The 20,828-nt window shown below is 55.3% G+C and overlaps 10 protein-coding genes across 10 annotated transcripts in view; 7 read left to right on the top strand and 3 right to left on the bottom strand.

Annotated features, from left to right (window-relative positions):
- Positions 1 to 1,244: 1,244 nt before the first annotated feature.
- On the bottom strand, positions 1,245 to 1,574 carry BO70DRAFT_2141 (uncharacterized protein). Its single transcript, XM_025538670.1, has one exon. It carries the CDS (start codon positions 1,502 to 1,504, stop codon positions 1,304 to 1,306), a length of 201 nt encoding a protein of 66 aa, XP_025403815.1. The 5' UTR covers positions 1,505 to 1,574; the 3' UTR covers positions 1,245 to 1,303.
- A 284-nt stretch (positions 1,575 to 1,858) lies between these two features.
- Positions 1,859 to 3,610, top strand: BO70DRAFT_259439 (protein kinase domain-containing protein; the record flags this gene model as incomplete). Its single annotated transcript, XM_025538897.1, has 1 exon — positions 1,859 to 3,610. A coding segment is annotated over one exon (1,752 nt), but the record flags the coding sequence as incomplete, so codon positions are not given.
- Positions 3,611 to 5,087: 1,477 nt separating this feature from the next.
- gel6 (putative 1,3-beta-glucanosyltransferase) lies at positions 5,088 to 7,208 on the bottom strand (the record flags this gene model as incomplete). Its single annotated transcript, XM_025541613.1, has 6 exons — positions 5,088 to 5,092; position 5,127; positions 5,175 to 5,287; positions 5,668 to 6,682; positions 6,794 to 7,005; positions 7,070 to 7,208. 6 exons carry the CDS (start codon positions 7,206 to 7,208, stop codon positions 5,088 to 5,090), a joined length of 1,485 nt encoding a protein of 494 aa, XP_025403813.1.
- Positions 7,209 to 9,464: 2,256 nt separating this feature from the next.
- On the top strand, positions 9,465 to 10,436 carry BO70DRAFT_282946 (uncharacterized protein; the record flags this gene model as incomplete). Its single annotated transcript, XM_025539066.1, has 2 exons — positions 9,465 to 9,595; positions 9,656 to 10,436. 2 exons carry the CDS (start codon positions 9,465 to 9,467, stop codon positions 10,434 to 10,436), a joined length of 912 nt encoding a protein of 303 aa, XP_025403812.1.
- Positions 10,437 to 11,102: 666 nt separating this feature from the next.
- On the top strand, positions 11,103 to 11,562 carry BO70DRAFT_357221 (uncharacterized protein). The gene has a single exon (XM_025541983.1). It carries the CDS (start codon positions 11,197 to 11,199, stop codon positions 11,518 to 11,520), a length of 324 nt encoding a protein of 107 aa, XP_025403811.1. The 5' UTR covers positions 11,103 to 11,196; the 3' UTR covers positions 11,521 to 11,562.
- Positions 11,563 to 11,766: 204 nt separating this feature from the next.
- BO70DRAFT_2078 (uncharacterized protein) lies at positions 11,767 to 12,387 on the top strand. The gene has a single exon (XM_025538635.1). The coding sequence runs from the start codon at positions 11,884 to 11,886 to the stop codon at positions 12,193 to 12,195; it is 312 nt and encodes a 103-aa protein (XP_025403810.1). The 5' UTR covers positions 11,767 to 11,883; the 3' UTR covers positions 12,196 to 12,387.
- Positions 12,388 to 13,315, top strand: BO70DRAFT_2079 (uncharacterized protein). Its single transcript, XM_025538637.1, has one exon. It carries the CDS (start codon positions 12,580 to 12,582, stop codon positions 13,051 to 13,053), a length of 474 nt encoding a protein of 157 aa, XP_025403809.1. The 5' UTR covers positions 12,388 to 12,579; the 3' UTR covers positions 13,054 to 13,315.
- Positions 13,316 to 17,180: 3,865 nt separating this feature from the next.
- Positions 17,181 to 18,995, top strand: BO70DRAFT_367315 (uncharacterized protein; the record flags this gene model as incomplete). The annotated part of the gene is made up of 2 exons (XM_025544557.1): positions 17,181 to 17,874; positions 17,941 to 18,995. The coding sequence occupies 2 exons, from the start codon at positions 17,181 to 17,183 to the stop codon at positions 18,993 to 18,995; spliced, it is 1,749 nt and encodes a 582-aa protein (XP_025403808.1).
- A 32-nt stretch (positions 18,996 to 19,027) lies between these two features.
- On the bottom strand, positions 19,028 to 19,323 carry BO70DRAFT_2056 (uncharacterized protein). Its single transcript, XM_025538627.1, has one exon. The coding sequence runs from the start codon at positions 19,228 to 19,230 to the stop codon at positions 19,060 to 19,062; it is 171 nt and encodes a 56-aa protein (XP_025403807.1). The 5' UTR covers positions 19,231 to 19,323; the 3' UTR covers positions 19,028 to 19,059.
- Positions 19,324 to 19,946: 623 nt separating this feature from the next.
- BO70DRAFT_2053 (Sds3 domain-containing protein) overlaps positions 19,947 to 20,828 on the top strand; it is a 1,915-nt gene continuing 1,033 nt past the window's right edge. The window contains exons 1-2 of the mRNA XM_025538625.1: positions 19,947 to 20,474; positions 20,559 to 20,828. The exon at positions 20,559 to 20,828 is cut by the window's right edge and continues 1,033 nt beyond it. Coding sequence (XP_025403806.1) covers positions 20,037 to 20,474; positions 20,559 to 20,828 — 708 coding nt within the window. The 5' untranslated portion in view covers positions 19,947 to 20,036. The remainder of the gene's footprint in view (positions 20,475 to 20,558) is intronic.

Raw genomic sequence — 20,828 nt, 5'->3', positions numbered from 1 at the left:
TTGAGGAATGGCTTATCTTGGCGGCCGTGACTAACAGAGGCAATCCCATGAGTAAACCTCGCTGTCAAACCGTCAACTGATAAGCCTGAATCCAGACAGGCAGGGATGACGAACAGGACCGCCGCCGGATGGGGAAGTACCATGCGCGGAACTCGCAGCATCCTACTAGATAGATACCTACGATCTATCCAGGTAGTACGGAGTCCGGAGTACGGAGTACTGAGTAAGTAGTAACTCGGTTCCGGGCTTCCCGCTGGGATGGAAATGGGGAATGGGAATGTGGTGGCTGCTGTGGCTATTGTAGGGTTGAAGTGAACCAGAGATTCACAGATGATAGTGTCTGCCACAATCACATCCATTTATTATTTGCCTGGGACTGTTCTGGTTCTAGCGCCACGTCAGGTTGCTTTTTTTTTTTTTTTTTTCTTCTTCTATTAAAATAAAATCAGAAAGATGCGCCCGACGATCAGTGGACGGGGGGGGCAATCCTTCTCGGGGGTAGGGGACAGACAGACAGAAGGATGATGGATCACAAAGGGATTGTTACTGATCGATTTGATAGATGTCAGTGGTCATATTTAGGTACCCTAGGGGGGTCAATAGTTCGCTGGGATGTTGGGTAAATTTAGGAGGACATCCTGGAAGGGGAGGTGAATGATTACCAGGTAGAAGGGAGCGAGCGCCCCGTGATCCGGAGTCATGCTTTCTTTCCTTATCGCGTGGCATTTCATTCCTTCCTTCATCATCATCTTGAAATCTTCATCCCACATCCCACATCCCACATCTCTCTCCGTAGACTAACCGCGTCCGGAGTCTAGTAGTCGTCTAGGCTACCGGAACTCCTGACTCCCCGACTATCTACGTACGTACGTCCGTACTCCTGACGGAACTGCCAATGCCCCGTGAGTATCTAATCGTTCCCCCCCGATCTCTCTGCCTCCGACCCATCGCTCTAACTATGGAAACTATGGCTCGAACGATGGTAGCTCCGCTCCCCCCTTCCGAACTCTATGAGTCTATGACTCCACTCCACTCCTCGTCTCCCCCACTGCAAAGTCAAGCAACGGCCCTGATGCCCTGTTGGCTCGCGGGCCAAGTCCCCTTCAGTCGGAGCGCGCCCCTCCAGAACCGTTGCCACGCTCTCGGAGATCCCTGCCACTCGTCCTCGAGCTTGAGTCTAGTCTAGTGCCTTGGCTAAACATGGTTCTTCGGGAGGTCTATTTTCTTTTTCGTGTGCGCGTTCCTTTTGCGCGCTGAAGAAGGTCCCATGGGCCATGCCTGCCCGGCTGATATCGTGAGCGTGTTACTCGGAACCCCGTGGAACAGAACGAAAGAAAAGTACCTGGCTGCCTCCATCCGCAAGTACCACTATTGATTGGAGCCCTGCCAATAATGCCATGGGTATCCCTTGCTGAGGGGGGGGGGGCTTGAGGACTTGATAAGCCTCGTGTCCACCACCGGTTAGGCCCTCCGCCGCCTGTATTCCCCCGATATCTATCCCCATTAAGTTTGATGTTTATTGGCCTAATTACAATTTCCTTTCTTGCCTCAATTTATCTCGATTAACCATTGACCCCCCTCCCCCTTCGATCCCCCGGCTTTAGGTTTATAATTATTTTGCCTCCCTGTCCACTGCCTCGTCCGGGCATCCTTTTATGACAGCCGCTCGCTACGATCCGCAAAGAGACATGTCCGTGGAGTCTGTCCTACTCGCGGCCGACCAGGATTAGGTGCCCTGTGGCTTACTTTCGATACATCGCCCCCTCTCCTTGCCCCCCCCCTTCCGTGGCTATAATAGATGTCGGCGCCCGCCTGCGGGGAAGAGCCCCCTCTCGATCCAGATCGCCATGACTGCGAAATGTCGGCGGCCGTCACGTCACTCTGGTGGCCAGAGGATCGAGTAAAGGCCACCCTGACCCCCGAATACATCTTCAACCATCTTCCGTCCAGCATCCTCCACCGTCTCGTCGCCCCGTTGCCCTGGGGAGAGGGCCTGACCAGCGAATCCTACCTCGACTGGATCCTTGCCAAGGCGGGTCGCCTCTATCTGATCCTCGTTGACATCGGCGTCCCGGACCGCATCTTCGCCCTGGTGGACGAGTCGCTGGACGACACGGATCTGCCCTTCTCGGCCCCCAGCGCCGCTCGTCTCCCTCTCACCTCCGAGGGTGAGAATCCCGACCTTGCCAACAAGTTCTTCCTCGCCCAATGGCGGTTCACCGTGCGTGGGATCAGCGAGGGGGGCCACGTCAAGTACACCCAGAATGAAGGCGTGCCCGTGGAGCTGCTTCGGACTGGGAACGCCTTGGTGAGGGAGGGCGTGGAAAAGGTCGTCGTGGCCGGGGCCAAGAGCCGTGTGCTTCTGCGGACACAAGTGTCGATAGGGGGTGCGCCGCATTTCTTCGAGGAAAATGAGGTCCTTGAGGAGATTCGCTCCTTGAGGAGGCTGTCCCACGATCACATCTACTCCATCTATGCGTCGTACTTCGTGGACAATTCCATCTGCATTCTGTTTTCGGGCGTGTACGAACGCACCCTGATGTCTTTCCTTACCGACCAGCCCCAGGCCTTTAAGAAGCTGGAAAAGAGCAAGCGTCGAGAAATCCTGGTCAACTGGCCCCACTGTCTGGCCAATGCGCTATCGTGGCTGCATGCACACAGCCAACCCCACAGTCTAATACGCCCATCAAACATCATGGTGGATGGGGAGTTTCGGATCTTCCTGGGCCAGTACGAGGCGCTCGACACGCTTCTATCTCCGGTCAAGCTGGACGACGTCGAATCCTACCAGTACGGCGCCCCAGAACGCTGGGTGCGTTCAATTTCCATCCAGGACACGAGTGCACCGCGTGCCACTCTTGCCCTCCCCTCTGGAGGGCGTTCGGCTCGCAAACAATCCTCGCGCCCGCCGATGCTGAGCCTCGCCAGGTTCCGGAGCTCTCAGCCATCCGATCAAGAGTCCGAGGCTCCGCGCGCCGACTCCGTGACGTCGCAGGGAACCGCCATCCGCATAGGTCTTCGGGGCTCGCCCTCTCGAGTGTCGTTCACCAACTCCTCTTCCTCCGGATCCAGCAATGGAAGCGCCCGCAAGCGCGTTATATCATCCATGAAACGACCCATGTTCTACACCCCATCCATCATGTCCTCCAACTCATCGGGATCCTCCAACGCCACCGCAAGCAGCTACGGATACCCCATCATCGGCTCCAACGCAGCCATCGTCCACACGTGGCAGACACGTCAAACCGACCCCGAGGCATCGGACCTGTTCTCCCTCGGCGCCGTCATCCTCGACATCTTCACCCATCTCTGCAAGCGCAAGCTGTCCGCCTTCGCCCACCACCGCGGCGCCAAAAACCGCACCGCTGGCCGCGGCGGCGGCGTCGCCGACTGCTCCTTCCACCTCGACCGCAACGCCGGCCAGGTCAGCTCGTGGATCACTTCCCTCGACAGCGACGCCAAGAAACACAAAGACCCCATCTTCCAGGCCGTCCGCCCCATGCTCGCTGTCGTGCGAACCATGCTGAACAAAGACCCCTACGACCGCCCGTCCGCCTTCCAGGTCGAACAACACTTCGCCCAGGCTCTCCAGAAACTCGACGGCGCGGCAACCCTCCACTGTACCTCCAACCTGCAATGCCACGTCCCCAAGTCCCAAAACCGGCTCCGTCTCGCGACACTCGCCGAGGCAGAGTCCTCATCCAACAACCTCGTCGTGCCACGCACGGGACCCCCCGCCCCGCGTTCTCCATCGCCAAATAGTCTGACCGGCGCGGAATATTCCTCCACCAGCTCGGGGGGTGGGCCCGCTAGTCTGCGCCTTTCTCCCTCCGCTTCGGCTTCGGATACCAGCTTACCTGATCCGCATTGCATGGACAATTATGTCTATGCGAGCGATGCGGATCTGGATTATGATAAGAAATATACTACCTCGCCGGGTCCTGCGCCTTGGCTGGACCCCGATCAGGCACTCAGCCCTGCAATGCATAATGATCCTTCGTGGAATTATAGCATCGCGTTGGGGAAGTAACATTCTCTCTCTCTTACCTATCTAGTTCTACATCTCGTCCCTTCCCGTCCCATCATATCCTATCGTCTACATACCTACATGTCTACATGCCATACATACAACAAACCCACGATGGAGTCCTTCCTCCCTCCTCGTCTGTATCATTTTTGTCCATCCATTCATCCACCTACCCATCCACACTTAACTATCCTCTCCATTCCCTATTCCCCTTCTCCTATCCGCAATCGCAATATCAATGTCAATATCAATACCCATTCTCAGATTCAATCTCACTCAATGACCATATCTATTCTCTCCACACCACCTCTTACTTATTGACCTCCTCTTACTTATTACTGACTTCTTGTACTCCATACCGATTTCATCCTCCGTACCTATTTTGTATACTTCCTCGTCTGCCTTGTACATGTTTCTCTTTCACTTTTCGGGGGGGGGTTTTTTTCTGACTGTTATTCGGTGGCTGGATGGGTATACCAGTTGGGCTTGCTTTGGATTTTGTTTTGTAATCGGGGTGATGGGTGGGTGGATGGGTGGCTGGTTGGTTAATTGGTTATTCTTGTGTTTACTATTACTTTATCTTTGATGTGGGAGAGGGAGAGAGGGAGAGAGGAAGAGAGGAAGAGAGGGAGAGAGGAAGAGAGGAAGAGAGGAAGAGAGGAAGAGAGGAAGAGAGGAGGCTCGATGATTGATGATGAATGAATGGTTTTCTGGCTTGGGTGTGTGCTGTGCTGTCATTGTGATTGTGATTGTGATATCCTTACCTTACTACATGTTTACTTACTTACTGACCTACCTACCTATCTATCTACCTACCTATCTACCAGCTTTGCTCCTTGCTCCTTACCCCTTGCCCCTTACCCCTTACCCCTTACCCCTTGCTTATCATTGCTAAGTACTAGTAGGTAGGTATATATTTTATACTAATCTACTGTATTTTATTTTTTTTAAGTGTTCATTAATCAAACAATCCATTGTTTACCTCAACAAGCACCACTTCACTTCTCCTCCCCGGATACGAAGCAATTTATTTATTGCCTTAAATAGAATATAATAAATACTATACTATCATATTGTAGTCATGCTGATTGCTACCTACCCTAGAACTTATCGTCTACATGTCTATCTAAACTAAACTAACACTAACCAAACCCAGCCCAACCCAACCCAACCCAACCCAACCAAACCAAACCCAAAACAAAACAAAGCCGTAAGACATGCGTGCGCTTTCCAAATGCCAATACAGAATCCAACTCCAATCTATAGATATATATATATATATATATAATTTATCCTGTCCTGTTTTTCGTCGTGGCTAGCCAGTAGCCGGTCTTCCTCCTATCTCATCGCTTCCGCGGGGGGGGGGGGGGATCATCGTATCGGTATCGGTATCAGTACCTGATCAGGCAGGCATCATCGTATACAATCCGTATCCATCGCAAACTAAACAAAGCAAAGCAAAGCAATCCAAGAAAAACAAAAAGATCGTTACACGCATCCCTTCTTCTTCTTCTTCTCCATCATCATCACTCATCACTCACTCACTCACAACCACACAGCCAACCCCCCAACAAACAAGGACAACATGACGGCGATATTCACAAAACCACTCGGACATGGACCTCCCAGCGACCCCGCACCGTTACTGAGCTCGTATGTGGGCGATGCAGACGGGGTCGATCCCGCGCGGGATTGGGTGATTGATGAGCTGCTTGAACCAGAACCAGAACCAGAACCAGAACTGGAGCCAGTAGCCTCGCTCCCTGACGAGCCCGAGGCCGAAGCGCCTGACGCGGTGGCAGTGGTAGGGGAAGCAGAGTCGGCGGGACGATGGAATGTCTCACCGAGGGTTGGCAGCGGCGCGCTAGGGTCAACCGACCACCCGCCAGCCGTGGAGGCGGGACAATCCGGAAGGGTGATTGCAGCGGTGCTGGGCAGGTAATCTGACAGAGCGACTCCGGAGGGGTTGAGGGTGGCCCATTGGGCCTTCAGGTTCTCGAAGTCGGGGGCGATGGGGTTGGGATCGCCTTTGCGAGGGAAGCCGTCTTGGAGGGTGGTGGGGTCAACAGCCGCAGCGGCGGCGGGGTCAGGGTTATCGACGTGGGGACCGTAGTTGATCAGGCCGTAGTCGTTTGTCTCTTCGATCCATTCGTAGATCATGGCGCCCGACCAGGTCTGCGACATGTCTGGGCCGAAGATGGCGGCTTGGTCGGTGAAGGTGCGCGGGCGGACGGTGTTGCAGCCGGTCTCGGAGAAGAAGATTGGGACTGGGAATCCGTCGGCCTGGGACTGCAGGACCTGGTAGCCCGAGGTCTGGTAGGAGGCGTCGCCGCACCATTCGTACGCGTTCAGCGCGAAGAAGTCCAGCCGTTCTGAGGCGTCCGCGCGGCACACCAGGTAGTTCTGCAGCATGGGCCGCAGCTCCGCGATGTCGGCTGCTGAGTAGCCTACCGGGATCGAGCGGTAGTTCTTCTCGTTCCGGTATGATTTGATGTCGCGTACCGCGGCTAGGACGTATGGTGCTGCGGAGGAGCCTGCCGGCGTGGTGAGGACTTCATTGCCGACGAAGAAGCCTGCCGTGTTGTCGTATTGTTGGAATTCGTCGACGACTGCTTTGAAGCTGTCGAGCTGCGGCTGCGTCCAGTGGGGGTCATCCTGTGGGATGGTGAGCTAGGTTTGGGCAATGGTTGGTTGGTTGGTTGGTTGGTTGATGGGTTGAAGGAATGAAGGTGATAGGTCATGGGGCATGGGCATGGGACAACGGACCTGTGAGATGGACGTGTCGAACGTGTCCAGATCGACGAACAGGTAGATGCCTGCGTCTGCGAATGCTTTCATGCAGCCGTCGTGGTCGGCTTGGGGGTCCACATGGTACACGCGAATTGCATTGGTGCCCAACTCGGCCATGCGGCCCGCATCTCGCGTGCATTGAGCGGTGTCAATCAGGGGATCTTCCGGGATGAGCTGGTAGGCGATGCCTAGACCATGGGGGGGAAATGGTCAGTGCGTGCTGGTAGTACTCGTGGGTCGAATCGCTCTCACCTTTGATATAGTACTGCGTCCCGTCCTCGTAGAAAAACTTGGACCCGACGGCGGAGATTGTCTGGATGGCATGGACAGCGCTAAGCGTGCTCAGCAGCAAAATGGCTGCCACGGACGGTGACCAGCGTGTTCCTGCCATGGTTTGTCTTCTTCACCGAGCGTGAGTTGGGCCTTGTTGAGTATCCCTTGGTGGGCTGCGAGGTTGTTCCGCAGGTCGGTCTGATGAGAGTGTCCGGTTACCAGCACACTGACAATAGGCAAGTGGACCTGTCCAACTTGGCGCCGATAAGAAAATTGAAGACTGAAATGTACAGGAGACTGCAGGACCAAGTGCTTTCTGCTCTGCAGTGAACCGGAAAAAACAACCGAACGGATATCCCAGACAGCCCGCGACAGCAAAGGGAATGGCGATTGTAGTTTCGTTTGTCGGCAGGATCATTTCGCTTTAATATGCGAGAGAATCCCAATGAAGTCATGCATTGGGAGGCATCTGAGGGCATTGTCCTGACTCCCAGCCATACCACGACACTGTCAATCCCCTGAAGGAGACATACTCGGGGGGGGTGTCTGCAGGGAGAGTGACGTCAAAAGTATTCCGCAAGTGCCTGTATCTCAGGATGGCTCGCGATCGCACGAGCGACCAGGCATGCTATCTCCGACGGACTGGCGAGGAAGGAATGCCGCGAGATGGAAGGGAGGGGAGAGCCGCTGGAGAGTCGCGGATGCCAGGGTGAAGGATCGACAGCATGGATGTATGCAGGGTCGCAACCATATGCTGCGAATAATGCTCCGAGCCGGAGGTATCTGCGGGGAGAATGGATGGGACACCACCCCTGAAAATGCCGGCGCCAGCCAGGGATAGGAGACCTTCTAGGTTTCTACGAGGGGTATCCAATATCCAGATATATCTATCTACTAGTACTCCGGACAGTGGATTGGCTTGGATTGTTGATTCCGACGCCGAAAGGGGAACCCCGGGATGCGTGCACGTGACCGCGGAGGGGGCCGGGTTCCGGCCAGGGCTGGGCTAGTGGCATGGTGCAGTGGTGCACACACAATTGCTCATGATTTCATCATTTCCGCAACGATTATTGCCGTGGTGAAACCCATAGGGCCAGCGACAGGGGGCCGGGTGGATAGATTTAGCCTGTCGCAATTAGATCATGGTATCTTGTTTGATCGGCTGTGGTTCCTGGCTGGCGGGCTGGCGGGCTGGCGGGTTGGCAGGTTGGCAGGTCGCGGAGGAGGCGTTGAGGTCATTAATCTCTCAAACAATAGCGCGGTGCTTTCAAGTGATTTAATCATCGTCCAGCGAAGTGGTGCTATTAATATGGCGGGAAGAACCTGGCCACTCGCGAGGGCTCGCCCGGGCTTGCCCCCCTTTTCTCGGCCAGTTGGGCGTCTGGCTGCCTCTGGCCTTGTCCAGCACGAGGGCCGGTGGGGCTTGGCAACGATCGAGACCCTGGCGGGCCCACGCACTAATAATTAGGATCATCTGGAGACCAGACCTGAGGAGGGGGGGGGGTCGTCTCTCACCGGCCTCTTTCACCGGCTGCTGCCCAAAGGCACTGGCAAAAGCATAAAGAGTCGGAGAGAAAAAAGAAGGTGGTGTGGTGTGGTGGTGGCAGTACGAGGTGTCTTATGTAGGCTGGTTGGGAGGCGGGGGGGGGGGGGTGGGAGGAGGTGGGAGGTGAGAAGGCGGTTGCAAGCAGTAACAGCAGCAGCGAGGCCCGGGCGGGCGATACGACAGTGTAGTGGTGGTGTTGTAGTGTGATGGAGTGTCGCAGACTAGCGAGGCCGGATCGTCGCCGGCTTGCGCGTTGACGGGGCCGCCGCACCTGACTTGGGCTTCCTTCCCGCATGCGTGCGCTTTCCTTCCAAGGAATCTCAGCAACGTCTCATTTCCTCCTTTTCCCTTTTCATTTCAATTAAAATCCATTCCCCCCCCCCCTCTTTTGTTCTTATCCCTCCCCTCTTCGCTCGCTTCGCGTTGCTATATCTACAATTACCATTGTCCCCCCCCTTCCCGTTCTTTCCCTTCTCCCTCCCCTTCGCTATCCCATCTTTCCCTCCCCCCCCATTATCGTCCTCGTCATCACCACCGATAACGACTTTGACTTCTGGTCTGGATCATGCTATCCGTGGTTCTCCCGTCTCATATCATCGATCTCCCAGGAAAGCTTCTCCGCCCGCTCCCACCTCGCTTGATTGGCTCGGATTAGTCGTTTTGGCTACTCCGTACCGTCCCGCCCAAACCTGTGCGACGTCATCCTGAGCCGTATATTCGCAAGCCACGGGATTTCTATTTTTGTGTCTTGGATATATCATATTCGCCTCCCCCTTTAGGCCACATTCGATACCAGGCTCTGTTGCGCGACAAGCGGCTGACCGCAAAATGTCCACCACCAACACCTTCTCCCCGTTTCGCCTCTCCTCCCGGGACCGCGACAGCCTCGACCGGAACGATGCCTTCCGCCTTGTGCGGGAACATCTGCGGCGCCAGGAATTGGGCATGAAGGCTCCTAGGTATGTGGCTACCAAGTCTATCGCGACGATTTACCCATCGCTAATGACCGCGTGCCACAGCTTTTGCTCCGAGCATCGCCATTCTTGTACCGACCAGATGCAGGAGACCTTCCGCCTGCATCGCGACATCATCCACACCATCCTCCTCCCTCTCTTCCTGCTCCACAACCAAGCCTCGCGCATCGCGACAAGCGTGCTCCCCAGTCGCAAAGGAGCGGAGTCTGAACGGGCGTTCCGCGGTGAGGCGCGCGGTGCATATGCGTGGCTGCATTCCATCCTTAGTGAGGAGCACGATTGGTACTTGACCCAGCGTTGCCCCGCCTGCATCGTCCTGCACGTTTTGAACTCCGAGCCCACTATCCGTTTTGTGGCCGTGGCGTGCCTGCTGTCAGACCACCTGCAGGGTCTGGACCTGCCCAGCGCTAAGAGGAGACTGCCCAACTTTGACTTCTGGTATGAGTCGCTGGAGACAGCGGTCCGCCAGGATCCTTTCTGGGGCGATGCCTTCTGGCCCGAGATCGAATACCGGGCCTGTGCGTTGACCGACGGCGTGAAGCAGCTGGTGCTGCAGTGCTTGGAACTGCAGGCCGCTCTCAGTCGGCAAGACCTGCAGCCTCAGACGTCGTACAAATCCAGCGCCCACTTTCGGAGTGACTCGTCGCGCCCCTCGGTTACGGTGAAGCAATCCAGCTGCACCCAGATGCCTCTCACCTCTGGCGAAGACCAGAAGCTCTTCGCCAAGGCCAGTACCAGTCGTCTGCATTCCCGATTGAATGAACGACCCCAGCGACTACACACGCGCAGACATGCGGACGCCCGGAGACGATCCGTGACTTCTTAAGTGACAAAGGGTGCTTGTGTCAATTGACCAAGCGATTACGGATATATACAACAACCATACTCCCTTCGACTTCGTGGCCACCGGTACTTTGGACATGAATTGCATGTCCTGCGATTAACACCTTGTCCATCCAGTGTGATTGCCGAGACTGAGGGCTGCCTCAGCGCGGACAAGGCTTGCATTCTCACTCAACCAATCCAATGAGTTATGGCAGCCTCCACAATACGCAACCGGTGATGTGCAGCCCGGATCCAAAGACGCCGAGCGCCTCTCTTCGCAGAACTGCTGCATGAGTCATGCGGGCGGTATCTATGCACACATTTCTTTGTCTACTGGACGGAAAGCCGCGTGGACAAAACCTTCCCGTCGATGCTGTACCCTGGAGCATTCTTCCGCGGAGATACATGCCGTATGGCGCGAGTGGCTTGAATGAAGGTGTCTAGATCGTGTAAGCCACAGGCAGCAAGGGGGCGCAAAGCGTGGCCCCAGGGAGAGGTTATTTTGGGAACAGCCACGGTTCCGAAGGAGAGCAAAGGGTATGGGGGCTAATTGGAAGAGCCGGAAAATACGGAATGGGATGGAATGGCAACAGGATTAGCCGTGGGATGGAGGTTGAGGTGATAATAATGATAATGATGGAGCTACTTCTGGTACCATGTACAGTAAACAGACACGTACTCCTACCATGCAGAGTAACTGAGCATGAAACCCAGTCTGAATCCAGATCGCCGCCGTAGCCGTACACTCAGCGAAGAACAAGATGCCGCAGGCTGTCCTTGTCCTACGTAGTCTCCCGCTCACCCGTCTGCCAGTCTCCGACTTGCTTTGCGTTGCGCGTACACCACACCACCATCACCATCACCACCACCTTACCTCGTATCTATGTGACGAGGCACACACACGGATCCCTACCAGAAACCATCACACTCCTAACAGTAGTATGTATACACAGCAGTACAACGGAAAACGTCGAACCGAACAAATCAAATCGAACCAAACCACACCCCCGAGACAACAATTGAAACCCTGCCTGCCCTCCAAGACCTCTGAAACCCAACGTTGGTGTTCCCTGGTATATACCTGAGACACCGGTGGGGGACACGGGACGCGACCACTAAGGTATAGAACGTTAGATGACGGACCCAGATAGATAGATAACAGTACAAACTAACTAGGTACAAAGTGCCAACTAATGTTGTATAGTAGAGAGTAGATTAGTGTCTGCGTAAGTCGGCGGCAAATAACGGCTATGTTCATGGTTTAATCTAATATTAATCTAGGTTGTATTATTTTTTTGTTGTTGTTTTTTTTTTATCTTATTTTATTCATCCGTCCGTCCATCCGTCTTCTCTGGATGAGTGGGTGGATGGGCGCTTGTACCCGCTGTCGGTAGAGAAGTAAGGTAGACAAGCAGACAGACAGACAGACAGACAGACAGTGGACATGGATGAGATTGTTACTGACAGGATGGATGGATATCTACTATCTACCTTATGGAGTGGGAGGAGTGTGGATGATGGGTCAGGTAATAATACTAATATCATGGGACTGGCCCTGGGACCGGGACTGGAGACGGTTGGCGATATTACTACTGTGGAGTTGCCTGTCTTTTTTTTCTAGGAAGTCTGGGAGTCTGGGAGTCTGGGAGTCTGGAAGTCTGGGACCGTGTATGACCGCAGATCGGATCAGATCAGATCAGGAGACAGACACTACAGGGCACCACAAGTACGAAGTACCTATCTACCTACCTGACTGTTGAGATGATGTCGTATGCTGGCGGAGATGAGCGGTGTAATTATTGTCACTTCTGGAGAGTGGCGACTTTTCTTTTCTTTTTCTTTTTCTTTTTCTTTTCGTGGTGCGTGCGTGGGGAACTCTAAACGGGGACGGAGGCGAGGCGAAGTTCCATGGATGCGATGTTTGAGGTCGAGGTTCGAGGTTCGACGGTCCTTCGGTCCTTCGGTCTGCCTGCGTATCAGCTGGTCATCACGGCACATGTATGCCTCAGGTGTCTATCTTGAGGGCCTAGATGGGCCCGCGGCCGAGCTGGAGGCTCGACGACTGCGGAGTACGAGGACGGGGATTACCACCTGATCATCTGTTTACTATGTACTGATCACTGAGTACCGATCGAAAGAGCTGGATGGAGCTGGATGGAGATGGAGATGAGATGAAATGGGCTGGGCTGGGCTGGACTGGGCTGCTGGGCTGCTGGGCTGGAGCTGCCCACTTGCGATCACCCTACCTTCCTACCTACCTACCAGTACCCTGGTGGTTGTGGTTGTGGTTGGGTGGTTGTCTTACTGACTCCTGGTGGTACAGAGAGACAAGTCGAGATCGTGGCCGGCCAGGGCAGAGCAGGGCATGCGGTCAGTCGGTCTGGTGTGGTGGTCCCTGGCGTGTGCAGAATCACCACCACCACCACCACCACCACCACCACCAGCTCAGTGGAACAGAGTACCTTACTATCTATCCACCTAGTGTAGAACCTACAGTAGTCCCCGTATCTTACCCATCACTCGGGAAACAGGTTGTCAAAGGATCTACAGCGGGATTGGCCTGGAAAATCAAGTTTGGGGGCCGTCAGCGTGGCCGGCCGCGTGGTTTTCTCCCTTAGTTCTGGTTTCTTGGGTGCGGTGGTGAGCAGTACTATCTAACAGTAGACTAGTTGATTTGTTGGATCTTAGACTGAACTGTCACGCCAGTAGCAATCAAGTGTCAATAAATCAATGTCAATGGGACTCCATGGACAAGGGGATTGGCACCAGCGGACGGACGGACGCATTGATGATGATCGTCGACTTGGCTTGGGGGGGTGGATATCATCGGGTTCGGATAGGAAGGTTTTGGGCTACGGGCTGGCTGGGCCTGTCGTCTCCCCTCCCCTCCTCGCTTCCTTTCGGAGGGGTGGATAGTATATACTATAGGGAGTGCCCGCTGCTGACGGGGTACCTTCCCTACTAGGCAGGTGGTACTGCTCGGGAGTCTACGTAGTGGGCGTGGCACCCGTCAGGCATGAACGTCGACACCACTGCCACTGCCACTGCCACTGCGCCCACGCCCACGCCCACGCCCCCCGTCTGCCAGTGCCAGTCCGCCAGGGTCCAATCTCACTGACCGTGGATTCAAAAGCCTGGCGCTCATTCCAGACCAATATAACTCGGAGAGGGGGGGTCTGCTGGATGATGAACATGCCCTATTAGACAATAGTTGGGCATGCAGGTGAGCTCCCTGCAGCCACTTACGACATCCCATTCCCGTCTGCTTTGGCTAGGGACACGTCCCGATGCATCCAATTGACTGCTCTGTTCTGGATTGCGGCGAGTGGAGAGGACGGCTTGATATACACTCCGTCTGCGGTGTCCCCTCCCTCTGCGGTGTACGACAGACTGACCAACCGACCGACCGGAAGGGGGGGGGGAGCGATTGTCATGATATCTCAGGTCAGATGCGATGCCGTGAGGCTGAGATAGGGAGTAGACCATCCCGTTTAGTAGATGCACAGGCCATGGTACTTATTTTTTTGGTGGATAGATAGATAAATGTATAGATAGGCATGTAGGTGCTGCTGTAGACCGTCAGCACCGCCAGCCAGCCAAAAGTACAACCCAGGCCTCAGCCTCAGCCTCAATCCTTTCCCCCTTCCCTCCCCCAGCTCGCCGACGGGAGCCATGCCGGATCCACGATAGCCTGGACGGATCTGTAGGTACAGGAGGCAAAGAAAGTTGTAGGTCAGGTAAGGTACCCTATCTTGAGCTGGCCTAACCTTCTACCTAACACCCTGACCTTCCGGGCTCGAAGCCAGTCAGGTCGAGAGGCCGGCACCATCGACCTGGGCTGATCCAAGAACATTGAACCTTAAGCCGGACCATAACCCGCCCTCACACCAATGACAATAATTGAACCTGATTGATTCTGGACCACTTTAGGCGGATCTTTTCGGCAGCACGGAACAAGGGTCTAGGCGTCTGTCTGGCCGCCCGGAAGCGGCAGTGGATGCGATCGCGCCATGCAAGCAAGCCTTCTTCTGCCCTCACGGCCAATGGCAGCCGCTGAAGCGCCGTGCCGAACCAGGGTGAGGCCAGACAGTCGACGTCAAGATCCAACCGAATTTTTGAGGGACCCGACCAGGAAGGGAGATTTGCGGGTTGTTGGACAGTTGGACAGTTGGACAGTTCGACGGTCGGGGGAGGCGCTGTTAGGTGTGGGTGGTGACCGACTGACTGACTGGGGACTTCCAGAACCTTTTTTTTTTTTTTTTTCCTCTTGGGGTGCGCGTCCACCCGACGTCCACTTTTACCCTACTGCGTACGAGAAATTAACCACCCAGGTCTACTAATTGACGGTGTGGATGTTATAGGTCATGTGCAGACGGGTTGAATAGAACGGAGTAATATTAAGCGTAGGAAGAATCCTCAAGACCCGAACTATCTAGATACTCCTGTGAAGAGTGCTAGCACAATCTATTTATACGCTACCCATCCCACCCACCCTACACAGCACACTAAGCAGTGATTGTTTTTTTCACGGAGGATCCATCGTGATTTGATCAGGGACTATCTTCCGGGTTTGCCTCGCTAGGCTGCTCTTGCGACCGGTTTCGCATCAGATCCCGCAAGCACCCCCCCCAACCCATGATCTGAGCTACATGCAACAGATTCATGTATCTACTGGATGTGAGACTACTAGCAATCAAGCCTCGGACAAGACGGTGTAGACCGTAGACGATCGATAAAGTGATGCTGATCCGTGTAATACGAGATCCACGGCGGTGGTAAACGCATTACCGAGCCCAGGCCACTCACTGCCACTGCCATTGCCGCTGTATGGGAAGAAGAATAATACCTAGTACTATCCAATACTACCTGACTCAATATAATAGTAGCATTAATAATGGGGTTTAAGAAAAAGCAACCCTCGCGGTCTCCCCCCGGGTGAAATAACTGCTACCTCCCGATCGAGCAGATCGTGAACTTTACCGACTGCCGACTCGGGACGGGGTAGTAGCCCCCTCCATGGCCATGCAGTCGGTTTCCATCCGCCGCTCGCCTAGCGAGTAAAGTCGTAGCTAGATAGATAAATATCTATTAAATATCTAGCCACGAAGTTAGTATCTATCTAGACTACATGTTGATCCATAGAAATCCTACCCGCGTCATGGATGGAGGGGGGAGGTCATTTATCCCAAACCCGGGTGCCGGCTCGATGGCTTCCAGGGTCCAGTCTACCCAGCGGGCGGCCAGCGGCCAGCACCAGCCAGCCGGCAGCACCTCACTCGCGCGCCCAGTCCGGGAAAAGGCCAGGCGGCGGTGGGTCCCTCATCTTTTTGGGGGGCAAAACTAAAAAGGTGGGCACTCTGCTCGTCCACCCAAGCCGCCTGGCCGCCTGGCGGAGGGCCCGTGTAATGCCCGTTACGGTATCGCTGGGCCTGACCCGGTCTAGCTCCGATCAGCCACTATGGAGGCCTAGATGAGTCGGCGGCGTCTGGGCCTGTTTTGGCCGCGCGCTGAGCAGGTCACGGAGCAGCGCCAGCATCAGCATCAGCACCGGTAAGAGAGGGGGAATCATCCGGTGTAAAGACAGAAAAAAAAAAAAGGAAGGAAAGTGAATTATAATCATAATCATAATTATAATCAGAATTATGTTGATGACTCCCTGTACTCCGTACCTTACTCGTACACAGTACACTGTACCTCGTACGCGGCGCTGCAGGTGGAGGGGGATAACTAGATTAAATGTGTCCCGTTTTATACACCTGCATTGCTCACCCGCTGACTGGCCCGACCGGGCGTCCTCGTGTCATGAATTCCCCAATCAGGCCAAGCCCGCCCGGGTCTAGAACGCCGGTGGAAAGTCGCAGCCCGAGGGCTCTTGGCTGTCAGTCTCTGCGTCGAGGCCGTCTCGTCTCGCCCTTGGGTCATTTCCCAGGCGTCATGATCCTTTTTCGGCTGTCGGACGACTTGCTCTCTCTCTCGGTCTCTCCATCCTGAACCGCAGGACTAAACTTTCTCAGACGCCCCGATGGCTCTTTCTCTTCCTCCCCCTTCAATCTCGCTCGCTCTTCCCCACTGTATCATCATCATCATCATCACCACCACCACCACCACTCTCTCCCTCTCCCTCTCCCCCACTCTCCCTTCCACCACTCATCACCACCTTCACCTTTAACCTTCTACCCTCCCGCCTATCCCCTCTTCTCTCATACTATTTCCTCCACCCCTCCCTCGCTCGCCAGTCTCCCTCTCTCCGCCTGGTCACCTGCTTTTCGTCTTCCCGACCGTCTCTTCTAATCTAGCCTCTGCTCGCTTCCGTCCGCTCCCATTATACCTCCCGCTGCCCACCCCCCCCCCCCGGCCAGCTAACTTTCCATGTGCTGTCGGTCTCTCGACCAAACTACACCCAACTTTCACGATCCTTCTCGGCACTCCACGAACTCCACGACCACCCCCTGAGAGCCCATCCTGGCATCTGGAACCAGGCAGCTCCTGCATTTGACGCCTCTCCGCCTTTGAGCGCACTCGTGGATCTATTATTGTTGGCTGGGCCCGCCCTCCTCACTGTCCTAGGCTTCTAGCTCGCCAGTAGCCCAACGCAGACTGGATGAATCCTTCACAGTGCCATGGACCTTATCGACCTACCTCTGTGGTGCGCGACAGCTCGGTCATGCGCTCGCCAATCTCTTCGTCGTCGTCGTCGTCCTCATCCGCTTCGTCGTCAGAAGTGTCCGGGGAACCCAGCACTCCGATGAGAGCCGTATCTCCGTTTGACTCCCAAGATCCCCTCCAATTAAGCCCCATTTCCCCCCTCAAGACACAGCATCAACTACCATCCTCATCGCCATCTCCATTTCATCCACAGACAGGCTCGAGTCGATTGAAGCGACGGGCCTCTCAAGGATCCTTCCCAACAAAGCCTTCTCCCGTCTCCCGTTTCCTGTCTCGCAGCAACGCCTCCCTGCATCTGCCCTCATTCGAAGAACTCGGCCTCGCAGCATCCAAAACCCCTGGCCGGACTGACCCCCGGACCAACCCTGCCGATTCCCGTCTCCGTCTCACCACTACCACCACATCTCCCGCTTCGGGCTCGCTGGCGGCTCGAGCGTCCCAGTCGACCTCCGGGGTGTGGGAGACCCCCACTACAAGCGACTATCTCTCCGCCTTGCCTCCGACCCCCCCGGAAGACAACGACCATATCGCGTGGAACCCTTCGTCGGGAATGTTGCTATTCGAGTCGCATATGAACCGGGAACCCGGGCCGATGGCCATGGATGATGGCCGGAACATCGACAACTCGCCAGGAAGGGCCCCAGATGGCCTCAGCAGCCCATCCGATCAGCTTTCCAACATCTCGCCTTCAAGCTCGGGTGGAAGTCCCGGGTCATCGGGCGACATGGATTGTGACCACAATTCATGGCTAGAGACTAGCATCGAAGCCACAGGTGAGTGGGTGGATCGGGCGGAATGATTCTCCCTTAATTGCACACGCTAATGGATCTTTGGGATAGTGTCATCGCTTCCGATCTCGAATACTCGCGGAGAAGCCGTGAAGATCGTCTCTCAAATGCTTCCATACCCCCGTCCGGCAGACAAATCCACTACCGTATCAGCAAATGATAGCGTGTACTGTGCCCTCGTCCAAGCGGTTCAGAATCGCCTCTGCCAAGGACAGTCCCCGTACATCAACATAACACACGCGGTCCCGGAGCAATTTAGCCTGTCCAACCTACCTTGCTCTCCGCCGCCCACGCCCCGCTCTCTGTTCCCGAGCGAGGACTACTTCAACCCGGCCGTCTTCTCCAGCGCAGCTGTTGTTTCGGCCTATCACGACTTCCGGGGACCAATCCAGTCCAAAATGTCACACTGTCCGATGCCGGTCGTCCCGCCGCACACCGTCCACGTATCGGTTCTGGAACGGTACCTTCCCCCATCATCAGCACAGGAGTACAAAGACCTGTTCTCGCCTTACCGCCCGTCCTTCCTGGTAGACCGATTGTCTGAGCTGTCGCCGGAAGGGGGTTCGTTATTGTTTGTCTACCCGACCCGCAGGGGTGCATCGACGTTCAAGTCGCAGTACCTCGGGCCTATCCTAGACCCCTTGCTTCGTCAGCTCGTGGTCGTCAATGAATTGTCCACCGACATCGGCCGGTACCTGGGCAAGCTGTCCTCGGTGGCCCACATGGAGGACTTCGACACCATGCGGGAAAACCTCGCTCAGCTGTGTTGCACCCTGAGCTCCTCCTCTTCCCAATTCAGCATCGTTGATGCCCGCAAAGGCAGTGCGCATCTGGATCGGGACATGTGGACGGAGTGGTACATTCACCAAGAAAAGGCTCGCATGAAGGAGGTGTTGAGCGTGTACTGGCAGAACGGGCGGCGGCTCCCCGCCACGAAAGCCGTGTCGAACATGTCGACCAATTACATCCTGGAGGACAAGGAAGTGACGTCTGCCATGCTTCTGGGCGAGATTCTTGACGGGATCCGACGACGACCGTACGGCGAGGACTCGGAGCTGCGCGACGGCGTGGAGCTGGGAGTTTTCGTGATCCGGCGGTCTCACTGAGCGGGAGCGGCAGCTGTGGAGCCGGCTGCAGAATCGACCTCCCCGCCCGCCCTTCCCTCGACGCTCAATTCTTCTTGTCTTTTCTTTTCATTTCCTGCTGGATATATAACTGCGATAAAAGGGGATCTGGCGGGTCCGGCGGCGTCTGGGGTGTTGGACTTGGTTCTGGATGTCTAGGGAGCATTGACTGTGCATTTGCTATCATCGGATGAAATACCCAGGATATTTGTTTCATGGAAGCGTGACGACCACTACTAGCATGTGATTATTATTATTATTATCTTCATTATTATTACTAGATTATGGAAATACATGATCCAGTCAGAGATGTATTGTGTTAATTGTAACTTTCAGGAGTAGATTTGACTGTATGGTGCTATAGACGACCATTGTACAGTTCTGTGTAGCCATTGTGGTACGATCTGTCTGATGGTAACAATACGGCAAAAGCGGAGATGGGATCCTTAGTAGTAGTAAATACTTAACCCCGTTGGACCGGACTCAATCACCCCTCCAACAGCGCGACAATGGCAGACGTAAGATCACCCTATCCCAGGCAGAATAGTCATATTCTCAACATCTCTCCGTAGAGACATCAACATGCTTTATCAATAGGTTATAGTAGTACGCACACTCCCTCAATACAATACCGTCCTGGGCTGACAGCGGGCGGTCAAAGATGTCACCGAGGCTATGCCGGATCGGGCAACGGCCGGGCTCCCGCCTTCTGGGGCTCCGTCACTCTCGCAGTTCAATCTTCTTCTTCTGCCTCGTCTGCCTCGTCCTTCTCGTCGCCGCGAATTTGTCCGGCTGTGTTTCCGACGTGCTTATGCATACTGCTCTCCGAATATCACGGTCTAGCCTTGCTCGGTCCCGGCAGCAGTTTCCTGCAAGCCCCTGTCGGTGTCTCCACTGATACATCGATCGTCGCTCTCACTCATCTCGCACTGCCCTCTGCCTTCTGCCCTCCACCCTCTCCTTCTCCCTCTGCCTATTCTCTCTCCCTCTCCAATCTCAGCCAGCTGGCGATTCCCCCTAGCAATGGCCTACTCCCCTGCCCCGCCGTCCCCCATTCATGGGAACGGGGTCCCAGCCATGTCCAACAACACCCAATCCAGAGGCCGCTCGATCAGTCCCCCGACCAGCGTGCCGCTGTCCAAGCGGGACAAACGCCGCAGCGCGCTCCAAGAGCGCCTCCATGACCTCACGGCCTCCTTTAGCCAGAACAGAGATACCCAGTTCCGCCAGCAATTGCATGCCCTCCAATGTGATATGACCCTCATCAACAATGCCGATCCCTACGAGTCGGGCCCGCTCCCCGACTCCGCGGATGACATCTCCCAGCTGATTGAAAACACCGTCGGCGGGGGCAAGTTCGCCAAGGAGATGGCCAGTCTGGCCGGCATGTGGTACTCGCGGTTCGTGCAGGAAGTCAATCAGGTTAAGACGGACAAGGATGCGGATCTGGCGATGTTGGTGGTAAGTTTTTTTTTTTTTCGTCTTGTTTTGCCGTCAACCGTCGGCCCGGTTTGCGTTATGCACATACTGATGGGACTTCGATAGAATCGTCACAACAACAACCTCGAACGGTTCAAGCACGAGTATGCGTTTCGAGTGCATTTCGCGGAGGAGGAATACAAGAACCTCTCGGCGACCCTTCGGGAACGTCTGGTGCAGACCATCTCGGGCAAGAGGGCTCGTCTGATGCGGGAGAAAGAGCAGCTGGACCTGGCCGATACCAATGCTCTGCTCCTGCACCCCAACCAATTCAGTATCACCAACCCCGCCAGCCCCGGGGGGATCCACGGAAACCGCAAGACCCGTCACACCCGT

The sequence above is a fragment of the Aspergillus heteromorphus genome (assembly GCF_003184545.1).
Source record: "Aspergillus heteromorphus CBS 117.55 chromosome Unknown BO70scaffold_1, whole genome shotgun sequence".
NCBI classification, from domain to species: Eukaryota; Fungi; Ascomycota; class Eurotiomycetes; order Eurotiales; family Aspergillaceae; genus Aspergillus; species Aspergillus heteromorphus.
Note: the sequence above shows the minus strand (reverse complement) of the source record. Positions and strands in the feature narration are given on the sequence as shown.

Coding starts and splice junctions, on each gene's coding strand:
- BO70DRAFT_2078 (XM_025538635.1), top strand. CDS start 11,884: ATGAGATTGTTACTGACAGGATGGATGGATATCTACTATCTACCTTAT.
- BO70DRAFT_2141 (XM_025538670.1), bottom strand. CDS start 1,504: ATGGGGATAGATATCGGGGGAATACAGGCGGCGGAGGGCCTAACCGGT.
- BO70DRAFT_357221 (XM_025541983.1), top strand. CDS start 11,197: ATGCCGCAGGCTGTCCTTGTCCTACGTAGTCTCCCGCTCACCCGTCTG.
- BO70DRAFT_2079 (XM_025538637.1), top strand. CDS start 12,580: ATGGAGCTGGATGGAGATGGAGATGAGATGAAATGGGCTGGGCTGGGC.
- BO70DRAFT_2056 (XM_025538627.1), bottom strand. CDS start 19,230: ATGAAACAAATATCCTGGGTATTTCATCCGATGATAGCAAATGCACAG.